Source organism: Xenopus laevis, chromosome 8S (genome assembly GCF_017654675.1).
Source record: "Xenopus laevis strain J_2021 chromosome 8S, Xenopus_laevis_v10.1, whole genome shotgun sequence".
NCBI classification, from domain to species: domain Eukaryota; kingdom Metazoa; phylum Chordata; class Amphibia; order Anura; family Pipidae; genus Xenopus; species Xenopus laevis.
This window is the reverse complement of record NC_054386.1, coordinates 101,956,639-101,977,702: the sequence shown is the minus strand read 5'-3', so window position 1 is coordinate 101,977,702 and position 21,064 is coordinate 101,956,639. Positions and strand designations below refer to the sequence as shown.

Here is a 21,064-nt window from a genome sequence, read left to right as displayed (position 1 = left end):
TGACCACTAGGTGGCAGTAGCTCCCTATAGGATTTGCTGTGTTCGCACCCACTCTATGCAATACTCTCTCTTTGTCTCCATCTACAGGTCACCCCGCAGAACTGCAGTATAATGTAACCTGAAGCCGCCATTACCAACTGCCCAACAAGTGCCCAAACAAAAGAGAAAATTTTATACTTCAAGAATTTTATAAAGGAAAAAAAATGCACATTTTTTTTAAGGCAAAATTTACCTGTATCTGTTATAACGGAAACCAAAATATATTGTTTGCTCTGGACCCCCCCATAATGCCTCAAGAATGGTTCCATCCCACCCCCTACAGCCAATCACAGTGAACAGTGCTCACCATGGAGCTCAGTGCCGCCCCTTCTGGATAACCCTGTGATCAATGGCAGCGCCACCTATAGGCAGAGCAACGTATTGCAGCTAAAACCAGACATTGATATGTGATGGATTCAGGGTGTGGGGCTCAGGGATTGGGGCATTACTAATATCGGGGCTCAGCGGATGCACTAGAACCCCAATACTTCCTTCTGACTCCTGAAACATGGCCACTGCCAACAGGGAATTCTGGGATTTGTAGTTCAGACAGTTTGAAAGTAGTAAATGTCTCAGTTTTAAGCCAAAGCTGTAAATTAATTGAACCAAAGATGCAGGGAGTTGTATTTGGTTGAGTGATGCTATTGGAGTAGCAGGAGCCAAAGGTGCAGGGAGTTCATTTTCAGGGGGCTACGCTGACCAAAGGTAGCAGGGAGTGCCGGATTCCCTGCAGCAAACATTTCTTTACCAAAGCTGGGCTCATTTACAGCCGCCGTTATGGTCCTGTAGAAATTGATGCAGTTGCACCTATTGGCTCCTAAACATGCCCCGCCCCCTGTTTGTGGGAAAACATTGCATTGTGGGTAACAACGTGGAAGATTGCACTTGGGCTGGTATATGAGAACCCCCCAGGGATGGGGCAGAAAGGCTTTTTAATTGATCACTAAACTAACTGGGATTTTTATTCTTTGCTGGGGGTGGAGCCATATCCAAGGGGGTGGGACCATACAAGCACATCAGTGTTACGCCATTAAATTGAACCCACCAATCAGATTTGAGCTTTAATATGTCTTGCTGCATTTTCCAGATCAGAGCTGACTGCCGGTTGGTTGCCGTGAGTTACAGCTTCAGACGCCAGATTTAATTAAGGATATTAGGGGCCCGGGGCCCTCCCTGCCCAGATCACTCGTTTGTCATTAGTCTCACAGGTCACTTTCTGTGCAGCAAAACTCAAAATATAGACAAATATTTCAATTTGATTTTATCCCACCGGGGGTTGCGGGGAGTTGTAACATAATTATTTCCTTTTGAAAGGGGGGGGTGTAACATTTTTATATGGAATAAGAAGAAATGAGTGTAACTGTGTAGGTGCCCCGGAGGTGCGTACATGGGGTCCCCAGATGGACTACAACTCCCAGCATCCTGCAACATAGAAGCGAGGGGGAAGGCATGCTGGGAGTTGCAGTTGTGCAACAAGTGGGAGCTGAGGTTAAAGAAGGAAGAAATGGAACATGGCTGTGCCCTATTTACATATATAATATAGGGGGTGGTACCCAGAATAAACTCCGCCCATATCTAATGATACTGTCTAATTATGCATTTATTGACTCCTCCCCTTTGTTTGTTGTTAAAAAGGATCAATATAAAGGTGATGGGAGTTTTAGTTCATAGTGGGGGGAAATGTGCGGAGTTCACTGACTGGACAGGATTCCAACAGGTTAATTCTGCCTGGAGGGGCGTGTGACAGATTTGGGTAATTATATAATAACGGGGTACAATAATCTGTCTGATTGTGACTCCTGAGCTCTGAGCTTTGCTTCTATACATTATATTGCGCCCAATCCTGTGCCTTTAGCTCCAGCTCATAAACTTGTGCCTTACTGTCCCCCGGCTGCTTGTCTACTTACTGTACTTACTGTACTTACTGTACTGCCTATATATATATATCTGATTCCCCCGCACACTGCCAATAAACAATCCCATAAACCCAACCCGACTCTGTCTCTTCCCTGTATTTGTCTCACCCTGACCTTATACAGTAAAGTAACAGACTGAAACAAGACTCAAGCACAAATGCCTTACAGCAAAGAACCCCTTCCTATGCTGATGGTGAGATCTCCTTTCCTCCAATGAATCACTCATTCCCCTCTCTTGGTAGGGAATCCCATAACCTGACTGTCCTTACAGTAAAGAACCCCTTCCTATGCTGATGGTCAGATCTCCTTTCCTCCCCACCAATGAATCACTCATTCCCCTCTCTTGGTAGGGAATCCCATAACCTGACTGTCCTTACAGTAAAGAACCCCTTCCTATGCTGATGGTGAAATCTCCTTTCCTACCCACCAATGAATCACTCATTCCCCCTCTCTTGGTAGGGAATCCCATAACCTGACTGTCCTTACAGTAAAGAACCCCTTCCTATACTGATGGTGAGATCTCCTTTCCTCCCCACCAATGAATCACTCATTCCCCCTCTCTTGGTAGGGAATCCCATAACCTGACTTTCCTTACAGTAAAGAACCCCTTCCTATGCTGATGGTGAGATCTCCTTTACTCCCACCAATGAATCACTCATTCCCCTCTCTTGGTAGGGAATCCCATAACCTGACTGTCCTTACAGTAAAGAACCCCTTCCTATGCTGATGGTGAGATCTCCTTTCCTCCCCACCAATGAATCACTCATTCCCCTCTCTTGGTAGGGAATCCCATAACCTGACTGCCCTTACAGTAAAGAACCCCTTCCTATACTGATGGTGAGATCTCCTTTCCTCCCCACCAATGAATCACTCATTCCCCCTCTCTTGGTAGGGAATCCCATAACCTGACTTTCCTTACAGTAAAGAACCCCTTCCTATGCTGATGGTGAGATCTCCTTTCCTCCCCACCAATGAATCACTCATTCCCCTCTCTTGGTAGGGAATCCCATAACCTGACTGCCCTTACAGTAAAGAACCCCTTCCTATACTGATGGTGAGATCTCCTTTCCTCCCCACCAATGAATCACTCATTCCCCTCTCTTGGTAGGGAATCCCATAACCTGACTGTCCTTACAGTAAAGAACCCCTTCCTATACTGATGGTCAGATCTCCTTTCCTCCCCACCAATGAATCACTCATTCCCCCTCTCTTGGTAGGGAATCCCATAACCTGACTGCCCTTACAGTAAAGAACCCCTTCCTATACTGATGGTGAGATCTCCTTTCCTCCCCACTAATGAATCACTCATTCCCCCTCTCTTGGTAGGGAATCCCATAACCTGACTGTCCTTACAGTAAAGAACCCCATCCTATGCTGATGGTGAGATCTCCTTTACTCCCACCAATGAATCACTCATTCCCCTCTCTTGGTAGGGAATCCCATAACTTGACTGCCCTTACAGTAAAGAACCCCTTCCTATGCTGATGGTGAAATCTCCTTTCCTCCTCACCAATGAATCACTCATTCCCCCTCTCTTGGTAGGGAATCCCATAACCTGACTGTCCTTACAGTAAAGAACCCCTTCCTATGCTGATGGTGAGATCTCCTTTCCTCCCCACCAATGAATCACTCATTCCCCTCTCTTGGTAGGGAATCCCATAACCTGACTGCCCTTACAGTAAAGAACCCCTTCCTATACTGATGGTGAGATCTCCTTTCCTCCCCACCAATGAATCACTCATTCCCCCTCTCTTGGTAGGGAATCCCATAACCTGACTTTCCTTACAGTAAAGAACCCCTTCCTATGCTGATGGTGAGATCTCCTTTACTCCCACCAATGAATCACTCATTCCCCTCTCTTGGTAGGGAATCCCATAACCTGACTGTCCTTACAGTAAAGAACCCCTTCCTATGCTGATGGTGAGATCTCCTTTCCTCCCCACCAATGAATCACTCATTCCCCTCTCTTGGTAGGGAATCCCATAACCTGACTGCCCTTACAGTAAAGAACCCCTTCCTATACTGATGGTGAGATCTCCTTTCCTCCCCACCAATGAATCACTCATTCCCCCTCTCTTGGTAGGGAATCCCATAACCTGACTTTCCTTACAGTAAAGAACCCCTTCCTATGCTGATGGTGAGATCTCCTTTCCTCCCCACCAATGAATCACTCATTCCCCTCTCTTGGTAGGGAATCCCATAACCTGACTGCCCTTACAGTAAAGAACCCCTTCCTATACTGATGGTGAGATCTCCTTTCCTCCCCACCAATGAATCACTCATTCCCCTCTCTTGGTAGGGAATCCCATAACCTGACTGTCCTTACAGTAAAGAACCCCTTCCTATACTGATGGTCAGATCTCCTTTCCTCCCCACCAATGAATCACTCATTCCCCCTCTCTTGGTAGGGAATCCCATAACCTGACTGCCCTTACAGTAAAGAACCCCTTCCTATACTGATGGTGAGATCTCCTTTCCTCCCCACTAATGAATCACTCATTCCCCCTCTCTTGGTAGGGAATCCCATAACCTGACTGTCCTTACAGTAAAGAACCCCATCCTATGCTGATGGTGAGATCTCCTTTACTCCCACCAATGAATCACTCATTCCCCTCTCTTGGTAGGGAATCCCATAACCTGACTGTCCTTACAGTAAAGAACCCCTTCCTATGCTGATGGTGAGATCTCCTTTCCTCCCCACCAATGAATCACTCATTCCCCTCTCTTGGTAGGGAATCCCATAACCTGACTGCCCTTACAGTAAAGAACCCCTTCCTATACTGATGGTGAGATCTCCTTTCCTCCCCACAAATGAATCACTCATTCCCCCTCTCTTGGTAGGGAATCCCATAACCTGACTGCCCTTACAGTAAAGAACCCCTTCCTATGCTGATGGTGAGATCTCCTTTCCTCCCCACCAATGAATCACTCATTCCCCTCTCTTGGTAGGGAATCCCATAACCTGACTGTCCTTACAGTAAAGAACCCCTTCCTATGCTGATGGTGAAATCTCCTTTCCTCCCCACCAATGAATCACTCATTCCCCCTCTCTTGGTAGGGAATCCCATAACCTGACTGTCCTTACAGTAAAGAACCCCATCCTATGCTGATGGTGATATCTCCTTTACTCCCACCAATGAATCACTCATTCCCCTCTCTTGGTAGGGAATCCCATAACCTGACTGTCCTTACAGTAAAGAACCCCTTCCTATGCTGATGGTGAGATCTCCTTTCCTCCCCACCAATGAATCACTCATTCCCCTCTCTTGGTAGGGAATCCCATAACCTGACTGCCCTTACAGTAAAGAACCCCTTCCTATGCTGATGGTGAGATCTCCTTTCCTCCCCACCAATGAATCACTCATTCCCCCTCTCTTGGTAGGGAATCCCATAACCTGACTGTCCTTACAGTAAAGAACCCCTTCCTATGCTGATGGTGAGATCTCCTTTCCTCCAATGAATCACTCATTCCCCTCTCTTGGTAGGGAATCCCATAACCTGACTGTCCTTACAGTAAAGAACCCCTTCCTATGCTGATGGTGAGATCTCCTTTCCTCCCCACCAATGAATCACTCATTCCCCTCTCTTGGTAGGGAATCCCATAACCTGACTGCCCTTACAGTAAAGAACCCCTTCCTATGCTGATGGTGAGATCTCCTTTCCTCCCCACCAATGAATCACTCATTCCCCTCTCTTGGTAGGGAATCCCATAACCTGACTGTCCTTACAGTAAAGAACCCCTTCCTCTGTTAATGGTGAAATCTCCTTTCCTCCCCACCAATGAATCACTCATTCCCCTCTCTTGGTAGGGAATCCCATAACCTGACTGCCCTTACAGTAAAGAACCCCTTCCTATACTGATGGTGAGATCTCCTTTCCTCCTCACCAATGAATCACTCATTCCCCCTCTCTTGGTAGGGAATCCCATAACCTGACTGCCCTTACAGTAAAGAACCCCTTCCTATGCTGATGGTGAGATCTCCTTTCCTCCCCACCAATGAATCACTCATTCCCCTCTCTTGGTAGGGAATCCCATAACCTGACTGCCCTTACAGTAAAGAACCCCTTCCTATGCTGATGGTGAGATCTCCTTTCCTCCCCACCAATGAATCACTCATCCCCCTCTCTTGGTAGGGAATCCCATAACCTGACTGTCCTTACAGTAAAGAACCCCTCCCTATGCTGATGGTGAAATCTCCTTTCCTCCCCACCAATGAATCACTCATTCCCCCTCTCTTGGTAGGGAATGCCATAACCTGACTGCCCTTACAGTAAAGAACCCCTTCATATGTTGATGGTGAGATCTCCTTTCCTCCCCACCAATGAATCACTCATTCCCTTCTCTTGGTAGGGAATCCCATAACCTGACTGTCCTTACAGTAAAGAACCCCTTCCTATGCTGATGGTGAGATCTCCTTTCCTCCCCACCAATGAATCACTCATTCCCCTCTCTTGGTAGGGAATCCCATAACCTGACTGTCCGTACAGTAAAGAACCCCTTCCTATGCTGATGGTGAAATCTCCTTTCCTCCCCACCAATGAATCACTCATTCCCCCTCTCTTGGTAGGGAATCCCATATCCTGACTGCCCTTACAGTAAAGAACCCCTTCCTATGCTGATGGTGAGATCTCCTTTCCTCCCCACCAATGAATCACTCATTCCCCTCTCTTGGTAGGGAATCCCATAACCTGACTGTCCTTACAGTAAAGAACCCCTTCCTATGCTGATGGTGAGATCTCCTTTCCTCCCCACCAATGAATCACTCATTCCCTTCTCTTGGTAGGGAATCCCATAACCTGACTGTCCTTACAGTAAAGAACCCCTTCCTATGCTGATGGTGAGATCTCCTTTCCTCCCCACCAATGAATCACTCATTCCCCCTCTCTTGGTAGGGAATCCCATAACCTGACTGTCCTTACAGTAAAGAACCCCTTCCTATGCTGATGGTGAGATCTCCTTTCCTCCCCACCAATGAATCACTCATTCCCCCTCTCTTGGTAGGGAATCCCATAACCTGAGTGTCCTTATCTGCATTCGGTGCTTACATGCGTCTGTGTGACTACAGTCCCATTGAAAAGAATTAGATGCGTCTACTCCTGCGCTCCCCTGCAGCTGAACGCATAAAACGGGAGCGCAGGTAAAAACGTTGGTCTGTAAGAGCCTTATAATGGCGCCAATTACACCGTTTCCTTTAACTCACCTCCCAAACCCCTCGCAGATCTGTTTGTTCATTAACAACCCAGAAATCTCAAGGGCTGAGGTTCTAACGCCCCCTACAGGAACTGCTTTAATAGGGGCAGATTTATCAAGGGTCGAAGTGAATTCGAGGGAATTTTCGAAGTAAAAAAATTCGAAATTTAAAGTAGTTTTTTGGATACTTCGACCATCGAATAGGATACTACGACTTCGAATTTACGTCGACTTGATTATCGAATGGTCGTTCAAATATTCGACCATTCGATAATCGAAGTACTGCCTCTTCGACTTCAATACTTCAGACAGATTAAACCTGCCGAAGTGCTATGTTAGCCTATGGGGACCTTCTAGAGCAGTTTTCTAAGTCTTTAGCGGTCGAAGGAAAATCTTTCGATCAATGGCTGAAATCATTGAATCGTTTGATTCGAACAATTTCATCATACGATCGAATGATCCCCTAATATATTTATATATAGTGATCATATCCCCCTTATATATTTATATATAGTGATCATATCCCCCTTATATATTTATATATAGTGATCATATCCACCTTATATATTTATATATTAGTGATCATATCCCCTTATATATTTATATATAGTGATCATATCCCCCTTATATATTTATATATAGTGATCATATCCCCCTTATATATTTATATATAGTGATCATATCCCCTTATATATTTATATATAGTGATCATATCCCCTTATATATTTATATATAGTGATCATATCCCCCTTATATATTTATATATAGTGATCATATCCCCCTTATATATTTATATATAGTGATCATATCCCCTTATATATTTATATATAGTGATCATATCCCTCTTATATATTATATATAGTGATCATATCCCCTTATATATTTATATATAGTGATCATATCCCCTTATATATTTATATATAGTGATCATATCCCCTTATATATTTATATATAGTGATCATATCCCTCTTATATATTTATATATAGTGATCATAGCCCCTTATATATTTATATATAGTGATCATATCACCTTATATATTTATATATAGTGATCATATCCCCTTATATATTTATATATAGTGATCATATCCCCTTATATATTTATATATAGTGATCATATCCCCTTATATATTTATATATAGTGATCATATCCCCTTATATATTATATATAGTGATCATATCCCCTTATATATTTATATATAGTGATCATATCCCCTTATATATTTATATATAGTGATCATATCCCCCTTATATATTTATATATAGTGATCATATCCCCTTATATATTTATATATAGTGATCATATCCCTCTTATATATTTATATATAGTGATCATATCCCTCTTATATATTTATATATAGTGATCATATCCCCCTTATATATTTATATATAGTGATCATATCCCCCTTATATATAGTGATCACTTCCCCCTTATATATTTATATATAGTGATCATATCCCCCTTATATATTTATATATAGTGATCATATCCCCTTATATATTTATATATAGTGATCATATCCCCTTATATATTTATATATAGTGATCATATCCCCTTATATATTTATATATAGTGATCATATACCCCTTATATATTTATATATAGTGATCATATCCCCTTATATATTTATATATAGTGATCATATCCCTCTTATATATTTATATATAGTGATCATATCCCCTTATATATTTATTATATAGTGATCATATCCCCTTATATATTTATATATAGTGATCATATCCCCTTATATATTTATATATAGTGATCATATCCCCTTATATATTTATATATAGTGATCATATCCCCTTATATATTTATATATAGTGATCATATCCCCTTATATATTTATATATAGTGATCATATCCCCCCTTATATATTTATATATAGTGATCATATCCCCCTTATATATTTATATATAGTGATCATATCCCTTTATATATTTATATATAGTGATCATATCCCTTTATATATTTATATATAGTGATCATATCCCCTTATATATTTATATATAGTGATCATATCCCCTTATATATTTATATATAGTGATCATATCCCCTTATATATTTATATATAGTGATCATATCTCCTTATATATTTATATATAGTGATCATATCCCCTTATATATTTATATATAGTGATCATATCCCCTTATATATTTATATATAGTGATCATACCCCCCTTATATATTTATATATAGTGATCATATCCCCCTTATATATTTATATATAGTGATCATATCCCCCTTATATATTTATATATAGTGATCATATTCCCCTTATATATTTATATATAGTGATCATATCCCCCTTATATATTTATATATAGTGATCATATCCCCCTTATATATTTATATATAGTGATCATATCCCCTTATATATTTATATATAGTGATCATATCCCCCTAACTGTGTGTAACTGCTTGGTAACAAGTGTTAGCTCAAAGGGTTACAGTCCGTTTGGGAAGTTTGACCCCAGATTTTGGTCTCCCTCCTATCCCAGGGCTAATTGCTGCAGGAGGCTGAAGAGCGTCACTAATGGGGTTATGGGAGAGACTTGGGGAGAGAGAGGCAGCTCTGCCTTTAAAGCTCCTTTAATCTGCTTTTCTGCTCACACTGACCCCGGCACTGGCTGAGACAGACGCCTGAGATGCCAGCGTTAGGCGCGAGACCGTCGGACTGTGTAAGTGACACTCAATGTATGTGATCATGTGAACTGATTGTGGGGGTGAGGCACAACAAGAGAAACATTGGGGACACCTTTGCCACTGACTCTTGCTGTGCATGCTGGGAATCTGCTGACTCCCTGTTGGCATCAAGTGCTGTGACTGAGAGGTGGCAAAGAGTTCTGCACTGTATCAATTCTGCTGGGAGCTGTTTCCCTTACTGTTCTGTCCATAACTTTATACACAGTTCTACTGAGTCATTCATAGGTCTGTGTGTGCCCTGATATTGGCCTGTACCCATTCAATTCCAGATCTCTACATCCTTAAATTTCTACAGAGCCCCACAACCCTAATGGGCACAGAGCTCCCCAACCCTCACAGGTCTCTCCTTCATGGGCACAGAGCTCCTCAACCCTCACAGGTCTCTCCTTCATGGGCACAGAACTCCCCAATCCTCACAGGTCTCTCCTTCATGGGCACAGAGCTCCTCAATCCTCACAGGTCTCTCCTTCATGGGCACAGAGCTCCCCAACCCTCACAGGTCTCTCCTTCATGGGCACAGAGCTCCCCAACCCTCACAGGTCTCTCCTTCATGGGCACAGAGCTCCTCAACCCTCACAGGTCTCTCCTTCATGGGCACAGAACTCCTCAACCCTCACAGGTCTCTCCTTCATGGGCACAAAGCTCCCCAACCCTCACAGGTCTCTCCTTCATGAACACAGAGCTCCTCAACCCTCACAGGTTTCTCCTTCATGGGCACAGAGTTCCCCAACCCTCACAGGTCTCTCCTTCATGGGCACAGAACTCCCCAATCCTCACAGGTCTCTCCTTCATGGGCACGGAGCTCCTCAGTCCTCACAGGTCTCTCCTTCATAGCCACAGAGCTTCCCAACCCTCACAGGTCTCTCTTTCATGGGCACAAAACTCCCCAATCCTCACAGGTCTCTCCTTCATGGGCACAGAGCTCCTCAACCCTCACAGGTCTCTCCTTCATGAGCACAGAGTTCCCCAACCCTCACAGGTCTCTCCTTCATGGGCACAGAGCTCCTCTAGCCTCACAGGTCTCTCCTTCATGGGCACAGAGCTCCTCAACCCTCACAGGTCTCTCCTTCATGGGCACAGAGCTCCTCAATCCTCACAGGTATCTCCTTCATGGGCACAGAGCTCCTCAACCCTCACATGTCTCTCCTTCATGGGCACAGAGCTCCTCTACCCTCACAGGTCTCTCCTTCATGGGCACAGAGCTCCTCTACCCTCACAGGTCTCTCCTTCATGGGCACAGAGCTCCTCTACCCTCACATGTCTCTCCTTCATGGGCACAGAGCTCCCCAACCCTCACAGGTCTCACCTTCATGGGCACAGAACTCCCCAACCCTCACAGGTCTCTCCTTCATGGGCACAGAGCTCCCCAACCCTCACAGGTCTCTCCTTCATGGGCACAGAGCTCCTCAACCCTCACAGGTCTCTCCTTTATTGGCACAGAGCTCCCCAACCCTCACAGTTCTCTCCTTCATGGGCACAGAGCTCCTCAACCCTCACAGGTCTCTCCTTCAAGGGCACAGAGCTCCCCAACCCTCAAAGGTCTCTCCTTCATGGACACAAAGCTCCCCAAACCTCACAGGTCTCTCCTTCATGGGCACAGAACTCCCCAACCCTCACAGGTCTCTCCTTCAGGGGCGAAAAGCTCCCCAACCCTCACAGGTCTCTCCTTCATGGGCACAGAGCTCCTCAACCCTCACAGGTCTCTCCTTCATGGGCACAGAACTCCCCAACCCTCAGAGGTCTCTCCTTCATGGGTACTGATCTCCCCAACCCTCACAGGTCACTCTTTTATGGGCACAGAGCTCCTCACCCTTCACAGGTCTCTCCCCAAATATCCCCTAATATCTCTGATTTCTATACCGGTGCCTGTAACTCCTTTTACGAGATAAGCAGCTGGAGTACTTCTTGCCCCGTGCCCCTCTCGTGCCCCCTCCCATGAGTCCTTATGAGCAGGATTGAGTTTCAGGTTGGGATCACAAGGCAGAAATGTCTGGAGGAAACATTCGCACCCCCTGCAGCTCACCCCTCTCTTTCATTTTATCTCTTGCGTCCGCTCAGGGATTTCCCCTTTAAGACACATGGCCAGTGCCACGGCTGTAACTGACCATTGTCCTTGGGCCCAGGAAGGAAATATCCCAGAGGAATGTTGAGAATTAAAGGATTTCTTTCCACATAAAATCTCCCCCTGTCGCCTCTCTTGGTTCCCACGCAGCTCTAACGGGGGATTCCAGGACACACTTAGCTCTTCTGTATCTGTATAGATCAGTAATGGGTATCTGCTTGGGGACCGGATATAAGGGGAGTTACTTTCTCCTTCTGGAATACGACATTCCTTCTGTGTGGATCTGTATCAATTTATATGGGATTGAGGTGCAACATCCCCTGATGTTCTTGGACTGCAACTCCCAGCATGCTCTGCTTCTATGTTGAAAGATGCTGAAAGCTGCAGCCCAGGGAGATGAGTGACAGGTCACGTGACTGGACCCACACAGGTGCTCTCATTAACTCCAATCTGTTAATTAGACAGGAGGAAAGTCAATTCGTCTGGGGCTCTGTGCCGATCTCTGGACTCAAAGTCTTAAAGGCACAGTGTCAGCAACATTAGTTTCTATTTGCACCTCATGTCATTCTGAGTGATGTAATGAATGGAATGGGAATAGTTATAGTCTACCTATGCTGATGGTGAGATCTCCTTTCCTCCCCACCAATGAATCACTCATTCCCCCTCTCTTGGTAGGGAATCCCATAACCTGACTGTCCTTACAGTAAAGAACCCCTTCCTATGCTGATGGTGAGATCTCCTTTCCTCCCCACCAATGAATCACTCATTCCTCCTCTCTTGGTAGGGAATCCCATAACCTGACTGCCCTTACAGTAAAGAACCCCTTCCTATGCTGATGGTGAGATCTCCTTTCCTCCCCACCAATGAATCACTCACTCCCCTCTCTTGGTAGGGAATCCCATAACCTGACTGTCCTTACAGTAAAGAACCCCTTCCTATGCTGATGGTGAGATCTCCTTTCCTCCCCACCAATGAATCACTCATTCCCCCTCTCTTGGTAGGGAATCCCATAACCTGACTGTCCTTACAGTAAAGAACCCCTTCCTATGCTGATGGTGGAGTGAGTAGGAAGGTACCAGTAGTACTACAGACATAGTGAGTAAGAGAGTACCAGTAGTACTACAGACAGTGTAGTGAGTATGTTCTGGGGGAGGGGACAGACAGCTGCCGTCCCTATATTTCCCACCCAAGCCCAGTGCACAATAGCAGGGAACTCCCCTCTCCCCCCTCCCCGGCTCCCCCTCCCCTAATGGCTGAAAAAGGCTTTTATTTGAGCATCTGGAGCCACCGATTGCCTTACTGGCTGGACCACTTGCCATCCAGGGGTTAAAAGCTGAATGGTCGCCATGGCAACTGGAGGATGTACAAGATACATGAGTCGCCCTTAAGGTGCATTGCTGGGGAGTGAGCAGGGTAGGTAGCCCCGTGCCTGAGACCATTAGGAGGGTCGGGACCCCGTATGTACAGGAGGCTGGACACCCTGAAGGTAGGTGCCTCTTATACCCCAGATATATAGGAGGTGCTTTATACACACAGTCAATTCTCCCTTTATAGCATTGGGCTCTCCCTGTACAAAGCAGTCAGTCTAGTGCGGGGGTCTCCCAGCTGCCAGTCACACCCACTGCCTCTCAGCTCTCTGCATGGGGGGCTCGCCTTACCCTTTGTGGCAAACAAACCCAATTGCACCCTATTAATTCAATGGGGTTAAGATTTTAACTCGGCCATAATGAGTATAATGTGTAGAGTATTGTGTGTATATAGTGTGAGTATTGTGAGTATAGTGTGTGTGTAGTGTGTGTATAGTGTGTGTATAGTTTGTGTATATTGTGTGTGTATAATGTGTATACTGTGTATAGTGTGAGTATAGTATGCATAGTGTGTGTATAGTGAGTATAGTGTGTGTATAGTGTATATAGTGAGTACAGTGTGTGTATAGTGAGTATAGTGTGTGTATAGTGTGTATAGTGAGTACAGTGTGTATAGTGAGTATAGTTTGTATAGTGAGTATAGTGAGTATGGTGTGTAAAGTGAGTATAGTGAGTATAGTGTGTATAGTTTGTATAGTGTGTATAGTGAGTATAGTGTGAGTTTAGTGAGTATAGTGTGAGTTTAGTGAGTATAGTGTGAGTATAGTGAGTATAGTTACTATAGTGAATATAGTTTGTGTATAGTGTGTATAGTGAGTATAGTGAGTATAGTGTGTATAGGGAGTATAGTGAGTATAGTGAGTATAGTGTGTAAAGTGTGTACATTGAGTATAGTGAGTATAGTGTGTATAGTGATTATAGTGTGTATAGAGAGTATAGTGAGTATAGTGTGTATAGTGAGTATAGTGTGTATAGTGATTATAGTGTGTATAGAGAGTATAGTGAGTATAGTGAGTATAGTGTGTATAGTGAGAATAGTGAGTATAGTGTGTATAGTGAGTATAATGTGTATAGTGATTATAGTGTGTATAGAGAGTATAGTGAGTATAGTGTGTATAGTGAGTATAGTGTGTATAGTGATTATAGTGTGTATAGAGAGTATAGTGAGTATAGTGAGTATAGTGAGTATAGTGAGTATAGTGTGTATAGTGAGAATAGTGAGTATAGTGAGTATAGTGAGTATAATGTGTATACTGATTATAGTGTGTATAGAGAGTATAGTGAGTATAGTGAGTATAGTGTGTATAGTGAGAATAGTGAGTATAGTGAGTATAGTGAGTATAGTGAGTATAACGTATAGTATGTAAAGTGTGTAGAGTGAGTATAGTGAGTATAGTGTGTAAAGTGTGTAAAGTGAGTATAACGTATAGTATGTAAAGTGTGTATAGTGAGTATAGTGAGCATAGTGTGTGTATAGTGAGTATAGCGTGTATAGTGAGTATAGTGAGTATAGTGTGTAAAGTGTGTAAAGTGAGTATAACGTATAGTATGTAAAGTCTGTATAGTGAGTATAGTGTGTGAAGTGTGTAAAGTGAGTATAACGTATAGTATGTAAAGTGTGTATAGTGAGAATAGTGAGTATAGTGTGTGTATAGTGAGTATAGCGTGTATAGTGAGTATAGTGAGTATAGTGTGTATAGTGAGTATAGTGAGTATAGTGTGTATAGTGTGTATAGTGAGTATAGTGTGTAAAGTGTGTAAAGTGAGTATAACGTATAGTATGTAAAGTGTGTATAGTGAGAATAGTGAGTATAGTGTGTGTATAGTGAGCATAGTGAGTATAGTGTGTGTATAGTGAGTATAGCGTGTATAGTGAGTATAGTGTGTATAGTGAGTATAGTGAGTATAGTGTGTATAGTGTGTATAGTGAGTATAGTGTGTAAAGTGTGTAAAGTGAGTATAACGTATAGTATGTAAAGTGTGTATAGTGAGAATAGTGAGTATAGTGTGTGTATAGTGAGCATAGTGAGTATAGTGTGTGTATAATGAGTATAGCGTGTATAGTGAGTATAGTGTGTATAGTGAGTATAGTGTGTAAAGTGTGTAAAGTGAGTATAACGTATAGTATGTAAAGTCTGTATAGTGAGTATAGTGTGTAAAGTGTGTAAAGTGAGTATAACGTATAGTATGTAAAGTGTGTATAGTGAGTATAGTGTGTGTGTATAGTGAGCATAGTGTGTATCGTGTGTATAGTGTGTATAGTGTGTATAGTGAGTATAGTGTGTATAGTGTGTATAGTGTGTATAGTGTGTATAGTGAGTATAGCGAGTATAGTGTGTGTATAGTGAGAATAGTGAGTATAGTGTGTATAGTGTGTATAGTGAGTATAGTGTAAGTATAGTGACAGGTCTCCATTCTTCAATGGCTTTAATGGGGCTTATCTGTTACCTCCAGTGAAGGGTTAAGGGTGGGGCTCATTCACAGGCAGATAGAGGCTCATTCATAGTTACATAGAGGCTCAGACACAAGTCCATCAAGTTTGACCTATTGTGCAAGTGAAGCCAAACTTAGCCAGGCTTTAGGGGCCCAAAGACCAGTCAGGGCTGCATTAGGCCTTCCAGCAGGAGCAGCAGCTCATTGTACCCCCAGGTCAAAACTGCCAGACGGGATGTGAGTGTCAGCTGGGCCGGATAGTGGGTGTACCTAGGCCCGTTGTTGTTTGTCACCCCGTCCCCTCCAGGGGAACCGGAGCAATGGGGATTGGGGCACGGGAGATTTAACATATGATTTTATCTCCAGCACATTCCCAGTGTTTTTGAACCAATGTGGGTGTGGTTTGGCATTATCCCGCCCCCCTAAATCCTGCTGCCCAGACCCCCAGCCCTGGCTAATTGGAGTTTGGGGCAGTTACATCCAAACCACACAGGGATTATTATAAGAGATTTATAGAAATGAGGCCAAAGATCTCTCAAAGCCATAAGTGCCCAGACTTCTTTCTCTTATTATTCCCAATCCCTGTGTCTAATATAGAGACACCGCGCAGCTCACATCCCCCGACTTTCATTGACTACAACTCCCATGAGGCCTAGAAAAGCCTCCAGTGTGGCCTGATATAATTTCTCTGAGAAAATAGTGGGGGAGAGTAGAGCCAAACAATTGGGGGAGAAGGAGAGAAGGGAAAGCGGGTTAGGGAGTAGAGAGACAAATGGGAGGGAGGATGGGGGAGAGTAAGGCCAAACAGTTGGGGGAGAAAAGGAAAGGAGAGGGGATGAGAGACAGAAGGAGAGAAGGGAAAGGGGGTTAGGGAGTAGAGAGACAAATGGGGGAGAGGAGAAATATAGAAGGGGAGAGAAGAGGGAGGATGGGGGAGAGTAAGGCCAAACAGTTGAGAGAGAAAAGAAGAGGGGATGAGAGACAGAAGGAGAGGAGGGAAAGGGGGTTAGGGAATAGAGAGACAAATGGGGGAGAGGAGAAATATAGAAGGGGAGAGAAGAGGGAGGATGGGGGAGAGTAAGGTCAAACAGTTGGGAGAGAAAAGGAAAGGAGAGGGGATGAGAGACAGAAGGAGAGAAGGGAAAGGGGGTTAGGGAGTAGAGAGACAAATGGGGGAGAGGAGAAATATAGAAGGGGAGAGAAGAGGGAGGATGGGGGAGAGTAAGGCCAAACAGTTGGGGAGAAAAGGAAAGGAAAGGAGATGAGAGACAGAAGGAGAGAAGGGAAAGGGGGTTAGGGAGTAGAGAGACAAATGGGGGAGAGGAGAAATATAGAAGGGGAGAGAAGAGGGAGGATGGGGGAGAGTAAGGCCAAACAGTTGGGGAGAAAAGGAAAGGAAAGGAGATGAGAGACAGAAGGAGAGAAGGGAAAGGGGGTTAGGGAGTAGAGAGACAAATGGGGGAGAGGAGAAATATAGAAGGGGGAGAGAAGAGGGAGGATGGGGGAGAGTAAGGCCAAACAGTTGGGGGAGAAAAGGAAAGGAGAGGGGATGAGAGACAGAAGGAGAGAAGGGAAAGGGGGTTAGGGAGTAGAGAGACAAATGGGGGAGAGGAGAAATATAGAAGGGGAGAGAACATAAATCTCCTAAAAAAAGTTTCCATAAGAATAGTTGCTTGGATTGCAAGCTCTTGGGGTTCCTGGCACTAGCCTGGTTGGCTCAGGCCTGAGCCGCAGTTAGTGGCAAAACGAATCCTCTGAGTAGAGAAAATTCCTAGACAAGATACAGAATCCCCTTTCTTAGGCTCATGGCTGAGTCCCAGGAAGGAACAATGCCCCCTATTAATTGGCAGGGAGCGACGGCTCTTAGACAAGGTGCCCGGGGTAATGGAGCCTCATGTTTTGCTCTCACATCTTCTGTATCCAGCGCTCTGTTTCCTGCCTCTCTGAGAGAGTCTCACGCACAATGAGCAGCTGCCCAGCAGAGATGGTACTAGAGGGAATCAGTCACCATATGGTGTCTATATATTATACAGTTACTGTCTGTGTGTATATGATATGGGGGTGTCTATATATTATACAGTTACTGTCTGTGTGTATATGATATGGGGGTGTCTACATATTATACAGTTACTGTCTGTGTGTATATGATATGGGGGTGTCTATATATTATACACTTACTGTCTGTGTGTATATGATATGGCAGCAGAGAGCAGAGGTAAGGAAAGGGTTAATACACAGGTAAGTGTAACCTGAGAGGAGGAATGTGTATCCCCTGCAGGTGGGGGCGGAGCTGCTAAATCACAGGCTGGAATTTACATTTCTAGAAATGGGATTGGATCCCGTGTTTGGGCCCTGCAGGTAGAAAAGGCAAGAGACTCCCCAATTCCTGGGATGAACCACATGTTCCTTCTCTCCAACTTGATGAACAGTAAGGGGTCCTGGGAGTTGTAGTTTAGTGAGAGCTGGTGAGAATGGGCTCCCCTGGCTTCTCTATGTGACACGTGGGAGTGGCATCTGACAGTCAGAGGTGGCACAGTGGTAGTACCAGTCATTACAGTATAGACGTGGGGCATTTTGGGGGTTCCAGTAGGCAGGAGGGCAAAGTCAGGGCCCAATCCTGCAGCTGCTTCATATTCTCACTATGAACTGGATTCCCCAAGGGACCGGTTTAACCAGAACCTATGCCCGTCACCCGAGCCACGTAACTAATACTCCTGGCACGTGGCATTCTAACCTCACTAGTCACTGGCACAGGTGGCCCTACCTGCTCTGCCTGCTGCCGGTTCCAGGAATCCACTACTGCTTTTAAGGGGTTTAATGTGACCGCACACACAGAACCATCAGGTTGGACCAATCTAATGCTGTTTGTGTGGGACCCCAAACTGGAGAGCGGCAGAGCAAGAAAAGGATATAAAATAAAGGAAAACCAACTGCAACGCGGAATTGCACCATCCATGAGCAGATAAGGATCCAGATGATTAAGAGTTTCCCCCCACTGAAATAAATGGCTTTACCCGGGTGCAGCAGATAAACCAGAGGCAGTTCCATGTTGGATCTAATATAGGGGCTCCCGTGGGACCCTGGAAATGAGAGAGAGACAAATCTGAGGGGCAGATTCACAGTGAAACTCTGTAAGGAGGGGGGATGAGAGGGGGAGGCGCCGGCACTTCAGGGGGTCTGGGGGGTCTGACCCCCCCAGGTATATTCAGGAGCCCTGAGGGTGGAATTCCCCCCTGTGAGGCCAATAACCTGCCCACGTTGATCCTAAGTGACAGAGTGAACCCCCCCCCCCCGCAGGGCAGTTATCAGGGTGAGTCATGGGAAACCTTTCCTGGGTGGGGCTGTTACTCTCAGTTCAGAGTCAGCAGTTGAATGAGCGACTTACCTCCAGCCTTGCTCCTGCTTCTCTGCTCACTGGCCCTTTAAGACTCATTGAGTGTGTGGCTTCCAGCCCTACTAAGTGTCTTCCTCATTCCGAGGTGTCAGACTTGCCAGCTCCGACTCACTGACAGACGGGGATCAGTGCGACTAGGTAAGTGCCAGCGCTGGGGTTTTAGGGGGGGTCCAGGTGTGGGTGAATGAAGGACGGGGGAGGGGTAACTTAATTCTAGTGCTGTGGGGAACCCACTCAATAAAGGGGTTACATCCATTCTCTAAAGTGAGGAGACTCTTGATACAATGTAACAAATATTGTGGAGGGAAAGATACAAAGTCTCTGGTCCAGACACGACTCTCTAACACATGTTCTGGTTCCGTTTAGAACAATGTTACTACTGTGACTTATAACTCAGGACAACATTGTGTCCCCCCATCACCCCGAGATACTTAGCCCCACTATACAGTTCCCATTGCTCTTACATGTGCGGTTGTGGGTCTGGATAGAATCCTGTTGTACTTCCTTAATTATGTACGGTTCTGTTGTCCAGTCCAGATCTTGTGGGTTCCCAGTACCATGTTTGTTTGTTGTGGTTCTGTTGTCCAGTCCAGATCTTGTGGGTTCCCAGTACCATGTTTGTTTGTTGTGGTTCTGTTGTCCAGTCCAGATCTTGTGGGTTCCCAGTACCATGAAGGTTTGTTGTGGTTCTGTTGTCCAGTCCAGATCTTGTGGGTTCCCAGTACCATGAAGGTTTGTTGTGGTTCTGTTGTCCAGTCCAGATCTTGTGGGTTCCCAGTACCATGAAGGTTTGTTGTGGTTCTGTTGTCCAGTCCAGATCTTGTGGGTTCCCAGTACCATGAAGGTTTGTTGTGGTTCTGTTGTCCAGTCCAGATCTTGTGGGTTCCCAGTACCATGAAGGTTTGTTGTGGTTCTGTTGTCCAGTCCAGATCTTGTGGGTTCCCAGTACCATGTGGGTTTGTTGTGGTTCTGTTGTCCAGTCCAGATCTTGTGGGTTCCCAGTACCATGTGGGTTTGTTGTGGTTCTGTTGTCCAGTCCAGATCTTGTGGGTTCCCAGTACCATGAAGGTTTGTTGTGGTTCTGTTGTCCAGTCCAGATCTTGTGGGTTCCCAGTACCATGAAGGTTTGTTGTGGTTCTGTTGTCCAGTCCAGATCTTGTGGGTTCCCAGTACCATGAAGGTTTGTTGTGGTTCTGTTGTCCAGTCCAGATCTTGTGGGTTCCCAGTACCATGAAGGTTTGTTGTGGTTCTGTTGTCCAGTCCAGATCTTGTGGGTTCCCAGTACCATGAAGGTTTGTTGTGGTTCTGTTGTCCAGTCCAGATCTTGTGGGTTCCCAGTACCATGTGGGTTTGTTGTGGTTCTGTTGTCCAGTCCAGATCTTGTGGGTTCCCAGTACCATGTTTGTTTGTTGTGGTTCTGTTGTCCAGTCCAGATCTTGTGGGTTCCCAGTACCATGAAGGTTTGTTGTGGTTCTGTTGTCCAGTCCAGATCTTGTGGGTTCCCAGTACCATGAAGGTTTGTTGTGGTTCTGTTGTCCAGTCCAGATCTTGTGGGTTCCCAGTACCATGTGGGTTTGTTTTGTGTTGGTTCGGGATCTCTGTTGTGGTCACGGGGTCTCTCAGCTACACACAAACAGTCCAGAACACAAGGGGTCCATTGTGCGCCCCATTGACTTTAGTGAGAAGTGAGTGTGCCTCTCAGCTCCCAATCCTGCCTCCCCTTATATGGGCACAAGCCCCAAATTTACCCCGGAGGCCCCTTCACTGCTGGTCGCCCTTTCTCTTATATTATGTGATAGTGTCTGTTTCACCCACTTTCAGATAGATTGTAAGCTCTTTGGGAGACGTGTACATCAAGCCATTCCCAGCACATTTAACCCTCTCCCTGCTGGTTCTGTTGTATAATGCTCCTTATCTGACCCCTCCCCCCTGCCAAAACCCAGAAGATTTGTTT

At 45.0% G+C, this 21,064-nt stretch overlaps 2 protein-coding genes across 5 annotated transcripts in view; both read left to right on the top strand.

Annotated features, from left to right (window-relative positions):
- Positions 1-2,030, top strand: part of LOC108700617 (lamin-A-like) — a 30,473-nt gene extending 28,443 nt beyond the window's left edge. The window contains 1 exon segment of the mRNA XM_041574563.1: positions 88-2,030. Within this exon segment, the coding sequence (XP_041430497.1) occupies positions 88-117 (30 nt within the window). The 3' untranslated portion in view covers positions 118-2,030.
- Positions 2,031-9,774: 7,744 nt separating this feature from the next.
- sema4a.S (sema domain, immunoglobulin domain (Ig), transmembrane domain (TM) and short cytoplasmic domain, (semaphorin) 4A S homeolog) overlaps positions 9,775-21,064 on the top strand; it is a 28,351-nt gene continuing 17,061 nt past the window's right edge. Inside the window, exon 1 of one of the 4 annotated variants that reach the window (XM_041574560.1) lies at positions 9,775-9,829. The gene's annotated coding sequence lies outside the window, so the exon portion shown is untranslated. Of the gene's footprint in view, positions 9,830-13,218; positions 13,403-18,124; positions 19,249-21,064 lie in introns of those variants that run through there. The other 3 variants (XM_018233562.2, XM_041574561.1, XM_018233561.2) reach the window with 3 other exon arrangements.